Below are 18,486 nucleotides of genomic sequence, written 5' to 3' on the forward strand. Positions count from 1 at the left end.
AATAACAAAAATCTTTCATCACCGGCATATGTTAATGGCGATACTTCATGTTTACTTAAAGCTTAGTAGTAGGTGCGGGATGAGAGATGCTTTGCTTCTCTTTTATTAGGAGTAAGAAGCTCGGTGACATCTGTAAACATTGATATAATTCGTTTTACTGAATACCTAAACCCGAAAGGTTCCGAGAGACTTGACGTGAAGGCGACCGTATTTTCAATCTTAGCAGAACAGAATCTATTAGAATGTAAGGATTTAACGAACTCCTATTATAACACATTAAATGACTTCGAAAGTGTGGAAAGATGCGTTTTCTTATTTTAAACTATCGACAGATGTTTTCCCCCTTGCGGACGTTATGGTCATACACATGTTAGTTAATAGAAATACTTCGCTTATATATATTTAAGTTTATTTTAACAGTCATTTGGTCGTTGCAGTTCTGTTAAAACTACCACCACTTTCCGCTTTAGTGCGAAACATTCAATATAAGAGGAATCAAGCTTCGAACTACCTACACTTCAAACGATTTGATAAGTAAATTAATCTTTGTCAACCTACATTTCAATGGCTAAAGATGTGTTGTTGGAAGTAAAGAATACAGTGAGGTTTCTGGCATGGATGTTTCGTATCCAATCACATAGTGGTGCATCTGCCGTTCATATTACTAAGCAAAGACGTTTTATTGATCTTACGTTTTGTCAAGAACACTGTGGATACTCTGGAAAGAAGTGTCATACTTGCAAATATCCACGTCTAGTCCTTCATTGCATAATAGAGACATGTCCTATACAGATTCAGATATTTATTTTCGTCATGCAAAAAACAATGCGCGATATGAAAAATGAATAAATAAAATAATCTAACAAAATGACAAACAGATATCGGCTTGTTGCAGTTGACGCGGGGTCGCGAAAAGACTCGGAGAGTCATCTAGTCAGCGACACCTTGCAGCTGAAATTAAGCAGGAAATATAGCAAACAGGACACTCAATATTACACATTAACTTAATTGGAAACGATCATACAGAAATGGAAGGACAAAAAAAATAAAACTCAATAATACACATTGGCTTAATTGTACACAATCGTTCAAAAAAGGAAAAACAAAAGAATTCGAGTAACTACGGGAAGTCACAGACCGTGGAATATCAAACATTTACTCAATTAAATACAATCATATGAAAAAAATGAATATAAAAGAGCAACAAAAAATTCGAAATAAACCACTGGGTGCCACAATGAAGTTGGAATGAAAAAATTACTTTAAATTTAAACACAATACAGAGAAAGAATCTCAACAAATCGAAAATACACCACGGAATGTCACGATGACTATAGGGTAGTACATGACGCAACAGCGACATACTACATACTATGACAGAGTGTCATGAAAAATCATAATAGTTTTAAGTGTTTCTTTTACACACTACGATATAAAAACCGCATCTTAGAATAAACACTGTGCAACTTTTAACATTTGGTACTTCCATATACGCATGGGATAAATCCGGATAAACAATTCATGCTCATTCGATGAAGAAAATGTGAGAAATGTCTACCATGGTAAGAACTAAAAACAAATAAAACCATTTTTATGTACATATCATATGAATATATTACTTCCGTACGTGATGCTTTGACTGGTGTTATGGTGTGCGGGTATCCACAACCAACCTCAAGTTTACGCTTTTTTTACTCAAATTCCAAATGTGTTCAGAGCGCCACCTAACGGTTTGTGCTGGCGCTGCTGCTTGTCGCTCCAAACAAACTTCTTGCATGTGATCTTTGCAGAGTTTTCAATGTTGTAGCAAATACTATTTGCAGTCGCGTAGACATAAATATTTAACATTTTGCAAGAGTGCAAGGGTCCTAGTTGCGTGTACGTAAATTATTATCGAACAGAATTTTGTAGTGAGGTTGAATTCATGCAGCGACGAAGTGTAACTTCTCTTTGCTTGAAATACCCTCAAGATTCTATACCGTATTGAGCGTTAAGCCATAATCGCCGCTGCACGCTATTCACTCTGCGAATATTAACATTTTAAATTCTGTATTGTAAAAAATATTATGTTCCAGAAATATTATGCTCGACCCGAGTCACTCTCTATCTAAATAAAATGACTCGGACACGTACTATTAAATTAATCAATTAAACTTTTAGCCCACTAAATTTGCACTGATTCAAACGAATATTTCTATTATATCATTATCTTTGTAATTGTTCCAACTTATTTTACTTGATACGCATTTATCTTTCACCATTACCATTAGAATCCTAGCTAAATGAGTTAAAAAAAAAACTATATCATCACTCCATCTCTTCCAATAAGTATAGTTTTATTTTACACAAAACAATGAACAGACAAAAGATTGGGAAAATCGGAAAAACCCTAAAAAAGTTTTGAACATGTAGATTTACATGTGCCAGTTTACTCATCTTACACACATACAAACATGTAGTATAAAGGAAGATAAAAAAAACACGAACGTGTATCGATCCGGCGTCTAAATTGTGCAACATAAACACACTGCAGGCATGGTGAGTTACAACATAAAACTGTTTAAGCGGACATGGTATTTCTTTGCTTATCCTTTAGAATATGTTTGATGCATTCGAAGCAAACCAAACTTGAGTGAGGTAAACAACTGTGAAGTAACGTAGGTTAGGTGAAAACAGAGCCAGCAAGATTAATAAAAGTTTCTGAATGTTTTTGCATGAAATCCTTTATTGTGAATAAAATCAGACGTGAGGGCTGTGTCGTAGGTGCAATGTAGTTCCATATAAAATGACCGATCATTTCTTCTTTTTTAGTTTTTCGATAAATTGACAGCTACCAACGTAGTCAACATTATTCGAATCCTATTCCTTCGTTGCCCACCATTTTAGGTGCAAACTGTTCCTATCTTTCATAATCCAAGTCCATCAACTGAGTTGTTATATTCGGCCCACCTTATAGCCGTCGACACATCTGTCCCACCTTCGAACCGTTTATTATTCGTTTTCAAGTTGTTTTTTAATTTTATAGTCTTGTTCAAGACCCACAAAAATTCGAATGCTCATTTTTCATCAGCAATGTTTTATTTGCCAGCAATTAGGGTCATGACACCCTCCCTCGAACTTTGGCGACTAGGAAGGGTTATCATGACGTCAGTTATCCGGTGCCATGACGCCATACTACAGGCCTGATTTTTTTAAAGTGATCAAATATCTGGCACCAGTATAGGTATTTTCTACCGCAGTTTGTGGCGTTGGTGTTTCTTCGCAGTGTAATTATGACAGCATTAAACCATTGATGGGATTTTACGTTTACCTGGCAAATTGTTACTGCCTGGCTGTTTAAGGTGCAAATCCTATCAAATGTTACTGGTATCTATAGCGCTGCATGAGCTTCACTGTTATATTCACTTTCAACCATTATCACTTCCATAACATCTCCATTGTACATCCCGCCCTCGTTAATACTTTAACTTATTGCATTCAGTTTTTCCTATACTACGTTACGGTACTCAAATATGTAATGGCACCTGATTCTATGGTTGACGAAATGCATAAATTATGCCAGTTCTAAGTTGGTTTATATGACAATTACCTTGATACTACCTTGTACCGGTTCGTTTATTGCAAAAATTGTCATCGCTTGTTTGCCCGACTCTCTGAGCTTCGTGTGACTATGTATTCCTGTTTTGGATTACAATTATTTTTTGGGCCTCATGAAACTACGCGACGACGAAAACATACAGAAAATAGTGGTCACACGGGTACAGTCCGTCAATACAAGTTCTGAAACGAGTTCTTGGCACAACTTTATACAAAGGCCGTTTCCGACTTGTGCGGTATAGGTAGAAAACTAAGTCGACTTTATGTAGATAGGAAGCGTCAAAAATTCTAGAATAAAAAGTTTTAGAAAAAATATCTAGAATCAAATTGATCAAGCAAAGTTTTCATGCTAACCAACTTTTAACATCAATTGATCATGATCTTTTCCATTTCAAATTAGACAAGATATGTTCTCAAATTGATTTCTATGCTTGAATTTGCATAGTCCGAATCCCACGGTCCATAGTTGATGATAATGTGGCAGACGAGACATCTCGCCGCCGCAGGGTTTGACTAACCCAGCGGTTCCAAACCTATTTCGACAAATTCCTACCTTTGTCTATTTCGAATCTTTTTCATTCCTCTCTCACTACACAAAAATTCTGTTTCCGTTGTTTGTTCAATCTTCAATGAATTCATGGCTAGGGCTATGCACAACTCGCACTCTGACTTTTACACAGCGTGAATACTCCATAAATTCGTATTACAATTATACTAAACACCTAAATAATATTTTTGAATATACACCAAATGCAAAGTGATATTTCCTTCCAAAGAACATTAAAATTCCTCCCCGTCTGGGAAACGTTGGCTTAACCAGTGAGAATGTATAGATTCTCATTGGCCACCCACCCCCTTCACCACCCCAGGTCATACATCAGGTAAGATTAAGATAGTTATAAAATCTCTGTATTCTGCTTAGACTGGACCTCAACGAAATTAATGCATTCCATCGTTCGTCACATAATTAAGCTCTGTTTTTTTATTTTCCCTCTATCGAGACGATTACGAAAAACGTGATTTCAGTAAAAACAAGAGAGCTACGCACAAATATATGGACACGTTAGACCAGAGCGAATCAGTCCTTACCGGTACCTACGACGCTACCGGTACCCTCAAAAAAGTTCTGAATTTCCAGTAGCAAGAATTTTGCAGAATCAAAACGTACAGCCAGTCACGACACTGACTAAAATCCGTGTTCCCGTGGATAAAAAATAATACAGCAAAATTTTAAACGAAATATCAAATTTCATAGAATTCACGCAAAATTTTGAAATAAATAAAAGTAATAGCCTTCTAGCGAAAAAATTAATCTTTAACCACTGAAAATTTCAAAGCAATTGGTCCAGTATTCGAAGAGAAAAGCGACTTTTTAAAAACGTGTCAAAGAACAATAACAAGAACAAGAGAGCTATGCTCAAATATATGGACACGTAGAGTCACATAATTTTGATGACGTCATAGCGAAAAAAGAAGTAATAGCCTTCTGGAGAAAATTTTTATCTTTAACCACTAAAAATTTCAAAGCAATTGGTCCAGTATTCGAAGAGAAAAGCGACTTTTTAAAAACGTGTCAAGCGGTACTGAGTTAGCAGTCAGGCAGCATCTTACCTGTACACTGTAGGCCATATACGGTAATTGATCACAGAACAGTTGTTCCCTTGCAAATTTTATGTTGTTTACACTTTAGGACAGATAATTGATCACAGAACAATTCTTCCCTTTCAAATTTTATGTTGTTTCCAGTAGACTCTCATCAAAATAAACAAATATAGTAGGCTACAAGTGCTACAACGCCTGCATTACTGCACTGGTAGGACCGTGAAAGAATAAGTTACGGTAATTTCATTGTGGTAAGACACCGGTACCGGCACCAGTACCAGTATCGTACTTACGTACTGAGCTACCAGTACCGGTTAGCAGTCAGCCAGCATCTTACCTGTACACTGTAGGCCATATACGGTACCGTAATTGATCACAGAACAGTTGTTCCCTTGCAAATTTTATGTTATTTACACTTTAGGACAGATAATTGATCACAGAACAATTCTTCCCTTTCAAATTTTATGTTGTTTCCAGTAGACTCTCATCAAAATAAACAAATATAGTAGGCTACAAGTGCTACAACGCTTGCATTACTGCACTGGTAGGACCGTGAAAGAATAAGTTACGGTAATTTCATTGTGGTAAGACACCGGTACCGGCACCAGTACCAGTATCGTACTTACGTACTGAGCTACCAGTACCGGTACCGAACCTGTAGGTCTGATATTCCGTTCCGCATACGATAGGCTATAAAACTTGCATTGCAGCATTAGTAATACCGCGGAAGGAATAAGTCAATTTCACTGCGTTACGGCACCGGTATGGCAACTTACCAGTACCGACCTACAGTAGCTGTAGTACTGAGCAAGACAATCGATCGCGAAACCGCTTGAAATAAGTGTAAAACAGTGTTCCCATGAGTAAAAATAAATACCGCGAAATTTTGTATGAAATATCATATCTCATAGGATTCATATTACATTTAAGAATAAACAAAAGTAATAGCTTTCTAGCGAAAAAATTAATCTTCAACCACTGAAAATTTCAAAGCAATTGGTCCAGTATTCGAAGAGAAAAGCGACTTTTTAAAAACGTGTCAAAGAACAAGAACAACAAGAACAAGAACAACAACAACATAATATTGAAACGATCGTTATGTCCACTACGTGTCCAACAACAACAACAACAACATAATATTGAAACGATCGTTATGTCCACTACGTGTCCAAAAACTATAGCTTAGTACTACGGGGTGGTCCACGGTTATCTGTTCTGGGACCGCAAAATTATTTTTGCATTGTTTGAGGGCCGCAATAGTGACAGGAATAGGTGAACAATATATGCAATATAGAACAACACTTTGAGTAAGAGTTTTCGAACATTGTTAAGCTTTCCAGAGCAAAAATCCCAACTTTGGAAATAGCTCACAAGATTCTAAAATGCTGTTTAAAATTCAATTCTTTTGTTACCGACATATCAAGCAAGCATTGTGGTATTTTCTCTCCCACATATAGTTAAAAATTTGTTTGAATTCGTCAGCTTTTTTTTCAAACTCATGTTCACAGATAACTGCAGATTGATTGATTACCAAATGTGTGAAGTACAAGAGGGTAATTACTAAATTGGCAGCATTTTCTGTAATACTGTTTAGCGTGGTTGCAAAAAAACACCCAGCATGAATTATATTGTTTAGCCATGACATTAATATTCAGTTACCAGGCATAGCCAACCTAGGCTGAAAGAATTTTAATTTTTAGTTTTTAATGATGCCAAAATTGTTAGCATATATTCCCGACCAAAAAGATAAAAAGCCAGACAACAATTTAGACTGCCAGGAATTCAACTTCGCTAGTTACCTCAGCTAGCAATAACACTAGTCAATTCAGTGACATTAGTGATTTTTCTGGTGATTTTATGAAGAAACAACACCAAATGTGATTTTTTGATTACTCTCCGAATGAGACGCGGGCCACAGATAATGAAGCCGCAGGCGGCCACACGTGGCCTGGGTTTGGACCACCCTTTACTATACTATACTGTTTCATTCACAGATATATATTTCCAGGACAGTACGTGATTTCATTGCAGGATTTTCGAGATGGTACTTACAGTTTCGGCTTTGCGAATGCGAACTTATGCACAGTATGCTCCGTAAGCTATCTGAGTTTTCGTAGGCGTTGATAACCCCGATTCCTGATGGCGATTCTGCGATCTACAAGTGTTTAATAACTTACCCATTCTTTTTAACACCCTCTTAACTTAACTAATGATAACTAAAAAAAGTCGATGGAATGGCTACTCAACTCAACGCAAGGTCAAGCAGTAATAACTGAGATTCATCCGCCCGATAACAGCTGATCAAATTCAATTGTTACGTCATGCAGAAGTCTGCGTTCATTGGCCAATGTTGCCGGAAAAGTAGAGAATATAGGACAGATCGTAGCATATATTTCTTGCAGTAAAAGCGTCTTTTTCGTGCAATTTTTGAAAATGGGGATAAGGTATAATCTGTTACTAAATTTCTAAGGAACATTTTAGAATTATTTCCAGGTAGATCCCTTATGTGCGCTACGAAACTCATTTTCTGGGCGTTTTCCAGGGCCTCGTCTCGCGGCCAAACATGTGGTATGAAACCACAGAGAATGAGTTGACCCTCTATAATGAAACTACTAACGGTACATAGGCGACGACACCCCGACACACAGAATGTAAGAGAGACAATAATAAAGATAATCGGACCTCCTGAAGTATGCGCACCAAGATGACACACAACCTGAACTCCGTAGTAGGTTGTGTATCAGCTTTGGGTTCAGGTTATGCGACATCTTGGTGCGCATACCAGATAATCATTAGTAAGTCTTAAGATTGCAAGCATTATGGTAACACATGCCTGCGTCATACAAACAATGAGGATAAACACAACCACAACCCGGGTATTCTAGCTCCTACATTTCAAAACGAACAAACATATCACATTTTCCGTTTACCTTTTCAGTGGCTTGTCCCTCGTTGAGATCCAAAACTTGAATACACACGCCAGTGGTCACTACTCAATAATCAAACAAAAACTTCCCTGCAGAAATTTCAAAATCAATGAACTAGCTCAATGTTTGGCACACCGAGATCAGCGTTTGGGATATACAGTACGCATGCCACCTCACCGCCAATTACCCTGTGCCAGTATGTTCTCCGGCGTTTCATTTTAGCGGGGGGTGTTTCCGAATTTCGTGGGTGGTAGATATGACAACTCTAAATTATAAAAATGTGTTATGTATTTGACTGATCATCTTCACCGGCATATAAGTCGCTTCCTAAATACCCAAATACATTTTTATTTAGCTTAAGAATTAAAGTATGGTGTCACATCTGAAAATTAGGAGGTGGATATTTTAGGGGGGTGTGCAGACCGCAGGTGCGTGTACCGTGTTTCCCCGAAAATAAGTCCTATTTCAAACTAGGGATTATTTTCGGGGGATGACTTATATTTTCATTTATCAATAACAAAATTACAAAGTAGAGAATTACGAGATCCTCAAATATACAAAATATGAAAACCAATATCCATTTGCTTATAAATAACACGTTTTTAGTCAAAATAACTGTAAAACATAGATTAAAAATTATTTGAAACGTGGAGGAGGGATTGTTTGCTATCGACTAGGTAAAAAAAATGCGTTATTGATTAGGTATTATTCTAAGGGGAGGGCTTATATTAAAATCATTTTTAAAATTCAGGCTAGGTCTTATTTTCGGGGAAACACGGTAGCTCGCGCAACCGATGGTCGGTTTCAGTTTCTTGCTCCAGGAAATCCAACTGATAACTTAGCCTTCCTATCGACTCCATACTCAGCATACCAGGTGATAGAATGGTTGGTAAGAACAAATAAAAAAAATGATTATGAAATCAGCAAAGAAAATAAGAGATAAATTATTAAACTCAATTTTGACCAAGAAACACGCGCAAAATATTTGTCTATTTTTCCTGATGTCCTGAATTCAAAATCTTCTGACGTTTTGTTCTTTGATGCTATCACGTGATTCATTAGCATCGTTATCATGGGGTTGTGATGATTTGCTGTAATATATCTGACTAATTTTAAATCTGACAGAACGTGTCGAAACGTATTTTTATATATATTTCCAGAGACAGAAGAAAAGACATTATTCACATGGCGAACTATTTTTATATTCAGATATTACAGTATTAGCTTTATCAACAGACACAGTGGAGTACAGGAGTAGAATGTTAGCTTATGCCAGTATGCAGGTTGAACTAGGTGTGATACGGTACCCAAAAAGGTATTATTATTTATTTCTATTTTTTTCATAATTCTTTATTTTTCAATTATTCAAATACCGGAATATACATACTGTAAACAGTGGAATTATGAGACTTTGAATGCAGATTTTGATAAATATCACTTTTTATAAGTATTCAGACTTTCGTCCCAGATGTTTTACTTATATATCAATATTTTTTACTCCCAGGGCAGCAGGGTGACTGAAACTCAAACCATCTTATGCCATCTAGTTGTTAAGAAATGTCTGTGTGGCGAAAAGTCTGTGAGCCCATTTAGTTGTGATTTTTGATTCTCACAGTCCAGCAGTCAATGTATGCATAGTAAATTGTTTCTATATCCTTAACTGAAGTAGAGTCGTACTTTCTGACTTTATTAGCCTACTTTTCTTTGCCAATTACTTTTTATTGTTACCATATGTTAACATTCATTCATCAATACCTTTGATCTATAGACTGAAGACTGAAGAGGAGAGAACCCAATCTAACCTTTTCAAATGAAAAAATAAATCAATAAGAACATTGATTTTTTTGATAATGCCAGGCCATATATGATCTTTGGGTGTATTTTTACTTGACAATCATACTTGATTCATTATAAGGTTAATAGAGATAATGATTTTTATTTTGTAGGTTATAATATATTGATTTTTACATTGACTATCTATATTCCTCTGGTATATATTTGGTATCTTGGAATCAACAGCACTGTATTGTATTGTGACGTTGTCTGTGAAACATCAAATTTTGAAGTCTAGTTTTAATCATGGAGTCAACCGGTAGAGCGTACGGAGCAGCAAAAGCGGGAGAACCCTTCAATGCAGTGGAATTTATCAAACGTCCAAAAACAATTTTGAGAGTTCTGAGTTGGGTATGATTGGAACTGCATATTAATATTAACTATACTTCCTAATTTACTTTAGTATGAATCAACTACTCATTTTAGCCATTCTATTCAATTCAAGAGTCTTGCTGCACACGAACACAAATATATTTATGTAACGTTTCGTCTGACCGAGGTCAGACTTCTTCAGACAAGACATTTTAGCCAATTGTTATTTTTAAACAGTTCCAATTAAGATCGTAATTTGTATTGTAGAATTTTTAATATTTAAAGGAGATAGGACAAAAAGTTTTAGAACATCTTCAAATATATTAACACTATTAACTTTTTTGAATTTGAGTTTTCAGGCCTCCCAAGTTTCCTATTTGTATGAAACTTATACTGACATGATAAACTAAAGTATTTATTTGAGTTATTTAAGTTTCAAAATTTCAATCGACTCCAGAAGGATTTTTTGAATATACTATTTAGAAGTAAATTATACATACAGGATACAGCCTATATAAAATAGCATGTGATCTATACCAAAGTTGTCAGAATAAAAATAGTATGGAATTTATCATGAACATAGGCTGAACATACGATACAACAACAATGTATACATAAAGACGTAATTGTAAACAAATCTCTTTGTCACATGTTTCAGTGTAGTGATAAAACATTCACTAAACGAATTTCGGTTGTTATTAAGCTTCGCTAATATGTCATCACGATTGAAAAGTTGTTAGTTAAATATTTGTGTTATGTGATACATTTGTTTTGGCAGAATATACGATGTATCATGAAGTTGAATGATTTTATAAATTTGTAAAATGTATTCTATATCCATATATATAATTTCATATGTTTCGATTATAAAATTTTGATTTAGGCAGTGAGTCATACTTAACAACAACTGTTCAATTGGTGTATTTAATAATACACTGTTTTAGTTGCTGTCGAGCCACGTGTCTGACGTGTGTATGTGATCGAAATTTTTATTGATGTGAACTGTATGAAATATTGAATTTTCCAGAATATTGATGGTAACAACATCTAGTATGAAGTTCTGGCATTTTAATTTCTACATTTCAATATCATCCATACTTTGTTAGATGTCAGTTTGTAATGTATTTTGCATTATTTCTATTTTCTCTTTTTTTCAGTTATTCGCCATCATAGTTTTTGGATGCATTGTTTCAGAAGGATATCACATGGGGAAATGTGTATATAATAACGTAAGTTTATTTGTTTTTTATAATGACATCATAATTTGGATAAATGGTGTGGGGGATGAAAAATTTGTATACATAACTAAAAGTATGTATTACGGTAGTATCTTATCTTATGATGTTTTATATTATAACCAGTAATGACTGATGTCTAATAATTTGGATATTAAAAATCGAATATTAATTTATTGAAATTATTTTTTGTCCAATTTTTAAATCGAAGATTCAGTTCTGTTACGAAATGGCCACGAACAAATTGACAGTTCATGATAAATTTATCGTTATAAAAAATACAGTAGTCCTCAGTTTTTCATTCAAGATAAATTTTATTTGAACATGTATGATATGACAAATATTTTATTCTATCCAGCCCCAGCTTGGTTATCAATCATTCGTATGCTTCGAATTTTCAACAGACAAGCCTTTTTAGGTTGATAAATAAACAACAATAATTGTATTTGTATATATAAATTTGTTAAAGAGTCTTTTACTAGACCAGTAGATCTGAAAATATGACCAAAACTCTTATTCATCAATCTGATTTTTAAGGTCCTCTGGCAAAAGTTTGTGAGAATAATGGCTACATCGAGGTTATTACATCAATAATATTTTTTCCTATTCAGGATGCCAATGCTTGCCATTATGGGGTTGCTATTGGAATTCTAGCATTCATCGGAGCAACTGTGTTTTTTGTTAGCGATCTTATATTTCCAAGCATCACTAGTGCAGAAAAGAGGAAAAAGGTTGTCATAGCTGATATGGCATTTTCAGGTATATTATCCTAATAGAAGAGATCATAATAAACAATGGGCATAAGTCAATGATTCCTTGCTTCGCTTTTAATAACACAATTACATTATTACCCTTCGACTGGCATTTGCTGCAATTTTGCGATACAAGTTTTGTAGCTTATATGTTTTTCTTCCCCAGGAGATTTGTGTCCCTAAGTCCTTCCACATGTTAGACCGCAGAAACAATTTTCTGGAGCTGAATTATTTATTGATTCACCACACAATTAATCAATATACTTGCATTTGCCCCGGTGCATTTGGCTACTTTTCTGTCAAAATTATTTAGAGAATGAGCATGTATGGGCCATACTTTTCTTGTAGCAATTATTTTTCGCTATAATAAATTAAGGTTCGTTCTATGGTATTACGAAGAATTTTATGTGCACTGTTTTACTTTGGGTGTTCTGTTATGCCATTGATTATCTTTTATTGAATGAATTCGTTTAGTGGCACATCTGATGCATTTTATTAGCATGGTCTAGAGAAGAACCAATTCTGTAGTTGTTTATAATAGCCTCCCACACTATAATGCAAATTTAATATAAATGTCTTGATGTCTTCATATACGATATATTTATATATTGAACACTTAGATATTATCACTTATCAAGTTTGATTTAGCCAAAACTTGTGTTTAATAATATTTAATAAAGAAAGTTGCATTTAAGAATAAAGAACTGTTTTATTCAATAAACAGTGTCTTTTGTTTTAGAGAAATAACAAAATAAGTGAAAATTTTCAAATAAAATATAATCCAGTGATGTTCGAAATGGAATACCGTTATCTACTATTTCGAATACAATCTGAAATGATACTTTTCAAGATATAATATTGAAAGAATAAATTGGATCATGTTGACAAAAAACTTTTATTCGAAGTCAATTTATATTCAATGAGTTTTAATTTGGGAAAGCTGAGATAAAGTAATTTTATTGGTTTTCTCTTTTTACTTTTCAAAGATTCAATAGAGACGGTTTTTATCATTCCAAATAATAAATTTTCAGACAAATTTACTTTAAAATATTTTTAAAATCAAGAATATAAATATTGAATATGGTTGATCTCAACTTGATTCATTTCGGGTATCTCTGTTATGAACAATGATTATGAAACATATTTTTAATAATTGTCAAATACCTGTTCAGACTATACTCAATTTCAAGCTATTTTTTTACATCCTGTTCAATTTTTGGAAACTGATTGATCCAATCATCGCTAACATCCTGCATTTTCTTAGTATTTATCAATATTGACTCTATCACATTCAGACATGAAGATATCGATCATTTTGCTAAACTACTTGGTCGTTTTCATAACCACTTAATAGTTAATACTTAACCAACTTGATATATAAGTTGTGAAAAATCTTTTTTTTTTCTCGAAACTAATGCACTAATCAATTTCAAACTGTCAGTGGTTGAAGCCACTGGTGGGCTTCTGCTTTCTTTCTTTTTTCAAATGCGTATGGTTGTGCTAAATTGTTGTTGGCATTTGTTTTTGTTGTGAAAAAAATCACTATTTTTTACAACTAATAGACCAAACAATTTTAACTTTACATTGCTGGAAGATTTTAGAAACTTCTAAAAGGCTATTTGTTATGTTCTATTTTTTTCCTCTGAATCCTTTGGGACCCAAAATTGAATTTTGCAATTTTATTTTCATTCATGTAAATTCTTTTATATATGGCATATGGAATACTTGTATATGACCTTTGACTTTGAGTTCCATATATTTGAGCATTGCTATCTTGTTCTTTTTTAGCATTATGGACATTCCTATACTTTGTTGGATTTTGCTACTTGACACATGCATGGAATTCATGGGAAACAAAACCAGAAGATCACTCTTTTGGTGCCGGAAATGCTAAAGCCGCAATTGCATTTTCATTCTTCTCTATTTTAACTTGGGTAAGCCCTTTCATATAGGCCAATTATCTATCGAACATGCTTGGTTAGATTTAACTTAAATTATTTTTGTTTATTATTGAGCTGCAATCTGCGAGCCTTCCCAATCAATATTATATAAAAGACACTTAGGGAAGAAGGTGCTCTATCGTTGAGGCAGATTCATTGATAAAAAAATCAATTTTCTAAGAAATAGGTTAAATTATAGAAATGAATTTTAAAGCAAGCATTTAGTTTCAACGTGTCAGTAATATTTAATAATGCATATGGTCAGATGGAAATGTAGTAACAAAATTATTTTAAAACGTTAAAATTTTTGTTATAGAGTTACTTATGACATATTAGTTAATGTTTATTTTTTTAAAGAAGCTTGGAATGTAGTAGTGCATTTTTCCTATTTCACTTCCTGGGGGTTAACTAAAATAATTAGTACTGTTATCATACACCCGATGTAAGCTTTGTTTTGAAATATCAAAGCCGGTTTTTAATACTGGTAGCTCATTATAGGCAATTAGGCATTAACTTTACATTATAAAATTGAAAATAAATGAAATATGTGTATTTGCGTGTTTTAGGGAGTTGATATGCCACTTTGGAGTATTTCATAGTCACTGAATTTCAAAATTTGCTAAAGCTGAATTCAATATAAAAGTAGAATATTTGATTTATAATAAATTGGAATATAATTAGGATATAAAACTGGCGGAAATTCTAGTTCAAGAATACGAGCGAGGTTTATAATTTTTTCAATATTTTTAGGGGATTCCTCTTGATATAGCTTCAAATTAGGTAATAATTTATGGAATAAACAAGGCTTTTCTGATTCACAGGGATGCTTGACATACTTCTGCATCTCAGACTACAGAGAAGGAACATTGTCTGCTTTTGCACCAACATACAACGATCCAAGTCTGGAGCAAAGTAGTTCTCCTTACAGTTCTTTCCCAGGCGATAGCGAAATACAAGGATCTTATCAAGACCCACCGTTTTCAGCAAAAGATCCTGCACCGGAATATCAGCCGCCTACATATTGATGAATTCTATTCGAAACACATTTTGCACAATTTTGATTTAAAAATATAGTTAACGTAGATAGCATTCGCATGTGAGCCTATACCTTTTAGAATTGAAGTGGGAAAACATATTTTTTAGAAGAATTCTAAAATGTACTTTGTTGCATGCAACATTTTTATTTTACAAAGCTATTACCAACCCCTCGTAATTTTGTTAAACCTATTGATTAAAGAAATGTAAAGGTGCTGCTTTTTGCCAGTGGAAGTGGATAAAACGATGTTAGTGATATTGATACAGAGCAGCAGCACGATTGATTGAAGCCCGTTTGATTTCCCACCATCGCTTGAGTGGTATTGGCTTACACACTTTTTTGTCAGTGGGTTGTGTTAAAAATTACGAATTACAGCTGATTTTATGACTTAATGCGTTATATTGTAAAAAAAATCTTACTTCTATCCAATTTCCTCGCTAGCACACAAATTGAACTTGAGAAAACTTTTTCGCCAGTTGAATATGTGTATACACAGGTTGGCATCCATGTAATGTATATGGTTCAGGCATGTTTTCCTTCTAAAGCCGTTTAAGATAAGTTTTATTATTATTTTCCTTGTATTGTGTCTCTTTATATGGTATATTATTATTTTAATGAAATAATTGTTGTCAGTTACAAGGTGCAAGTAAACCTGGGTAAAGTTTATTTATTTGGAATAGACTGTACTTTGATTTCTATTCAGGGCGAGTTATACATGCTAGTACTCATTTTGAATTTCTTGTCTCCAAATGCTTATTTGCTGTTTTATTAACCAGCATTTTTTCAATTGGGTGACTAAATTTGTATGCATGGTCCTCGGATTGCTGTTATTACTAATGGTGTAAAAAATTGGTTGGAATTTAAACGGTCCTTTTGTATAATTTACACTGTTGTATAATATATATATTGAAACACAATCAATTTTTCGATACCGAGCTGTTTATATATTTGTGTTATGGCATGAAATTTAATTTTCCTGAATTTAGTCATACTATATTAAAATTGTGACTTCCAAATGATCAAATATGAATGCTTATTCCTAAATTAAGCATTTCATAAAATGGTACTCCAAATTGTGCAGTTTTCACAAAATATCTGGTTTTGAGAAATCCTGCTACATAAATGATTTGTCACTGATATTGGAAATGGAACAAGCATGGCTCCCTGCAAGTCGGTGATTGGAGGAACTGTGCTTAGAGTCATTAATTGGTCAAAAATGTTCTAGCATAAAAAGACTTCAAATCATTTTTGTTATTTGTGTTGTACTATTGCATTGTGTAAAATAATATTCCTTTTTATGTTTTTGTTCTATCTGCTTCAACCTGACATCTAATAGTCAGACAATTTCAAAATCAAGCAAGCGCAATATCAACTTTAAGATAGAATCAGTCCTTAACCCCTCTGAGAAAATGTCATAATTTTTTGTTAAATATTTAGCCACAGGAACAAATAAATGAGGCTTTATTCTTACTATGTTCAAGCCTGGTACTTATATATTCCCTATGTAGTGATAACATTATTATAGATATAGATGTTGGTCAACTGTTGGAGAATTTGTTCTCTAGATTTGCTTGGCCGTGTATAATAGGCATAATTTATGTAGATTGAGCTTGGTTATTGAATTTTTTTATTTCAATTTCTCATTGGTTGGTATATCTTCAGTCAACATTGTAAATGGATTACCTAATGGTTTACTTCATTCCTTGGCTGACATAAATAGAAATTGTCTTTTAGTATATTTGAGCATATCAGCAGTACCTGACTTTATTTGAATTAAACAACAGTGCAGTTTTTGTTCATGTGTATTGTATGCAACAAATTGTGAAGCACTTTTAAAGTCTCCTTTGTTTTCTCTGTGTCGGGTGCCTATGTTGGATAATTTAGGGTTTCTATTCCGGATATTCATGAATATTGTACAAATAATGCCGTGATAGTGAATTAGTGATATCAGATCTGGAAAAAAGATGTACTTCAAAGCATTTTAAAATTAATAGTAAAAAAAAAATTCGCTCCCCTCTGAGACTGTTTTTGTGTAATATATTCGATTTGGTGGGTTTTCAAAAACCCAGATGGCACAAAACGATATTCTGTAGAAAAGTATAAGATATTCACGGTACCAACGACAAGCTCTGACTTTTATTTTGAGGGCGTGAGAATAACATATTCCCCCTGCTTCCATAATAAAGCACGGTTGAAGAAGGAACAATTGGCATTGCTTAATATTTGGAATGTCAATACATTAAAAAAAACTCGCACGTCTCGTGTGCGTGGGTTATTGTGTTTTGCTTCAGACGGGCAATGCAAGTCTCAAAAGTTTCTGAAGGCCGTATTCAAAAATCCCGCCAAAACATAGCTTTCTATAAAACTACTCTTTTGGGTATTTAAATTTAAAAAATTCAAATTTTCCACCTCCGTTGGGGCCTAAAATATCGGGAACCTTTGACAAGCGTTTAGCAATCTAAATTCAATGATATACAATTTCATCATAATAGAGAGAGAGAGAGAGAGAGAATTGCTTTCGTCAAACCAGAAAACTATCATACACATATATGCAAGATAAGAATTAAAAGTTTTCGATATATGACTTGGTGGTAACGATACGTGGATACGACCGATAAGGTCAGCAGAGTCTATTACTACCCAATGCAAAATACATGAATAAATCAACATTTTTGGCTCTCACAATGTTTTGAAAAAAAAAAATAATAGTTTCACAAACAGCTGGGGAAACCAACATTTGGTATAATATGAACACCTATTTGGGCCGCCATCTTCAAAAAAACAAGAGAGGAATGGTACTGACTATTGATGAGATCTGAAAAAAAAAACAATCTTGCGGAAAAAATCGCTGACAAGCAGTACGGAGGCGGTCGTGCAATATAGAATAAAATAGTGTCCTCTTCCACCTTTTTTGATTTACTTCATGGCCGTTGTGGTAGGCGACATATGCAACCACAATAAACAATATCTTAAATATTTCGACAGGTAGGCCTATAGGGCATTCTACCGAGTTTGCTAAAAAAATCGATGGCCTAGCAACACGGAGAGGGTGAGCATTATGAAATAAAAAGTAAAATACTTCGTGAAAAATCATTTCCATGGGACGGAATTTGCAAAAAAATACAATCAATACACTTTTAATGGCTTCTTCCATTTTTAGGTTCAGGAATTTTGAAATCTATTGTTGCGTTATTTAGGGAGAAAACCGAGGGTTTTTCTACGACAACATTCGCCTCCATGGAAACGATCCAT

At 34.1% G+C, this 18,486-nt stretch overlaps 1 protein-coding gene across 1 annotated transcript; it reads left to right on the forward strand.

The window, feature by feature from the left end:
- Positions 1-10,071: 10,071 nt before the first annotated feature.
- Positions 10,072-17,071, forward strand: LOC120343697 (synaptogyrin-2-like). Its single transcript, XM_039412809.2, has 5 exons — positions 10,072-10,310; positions 11,429-11,500; positions 12,118-12,265; positions 14,047-14,192; positions 15,020-17,071. The coding sequence occupies exons 1-5, from the start codon at positions 10,206-10,208 to the stop codon at positions 15,221-15,223; spliced, it is 675 nt and encodes a 224-aa protein (XP_039268743.2). The 5' UTR covers positions 10,072-10,205; the 3' UTR covers positions 15,224-17,071.
- Positions 17,072-18,486: the final 1,415 nt, after the last annotated feature.

Source organism: Styela clava, chromosome 1 (genome assembly GCF_964204865.1).
Source record: "Styela clava chromosome 1, kaStyClav1.hap1.2, whole genome shotgun sequence".
In the NCBI taxonomy this organism is placed as follows: domain Eukaryota; kingdom Metazoa; phylum Chordata; class Ascidiacea; order Stolidobranchia; family Styelidae; genus Styela; species Styela clava.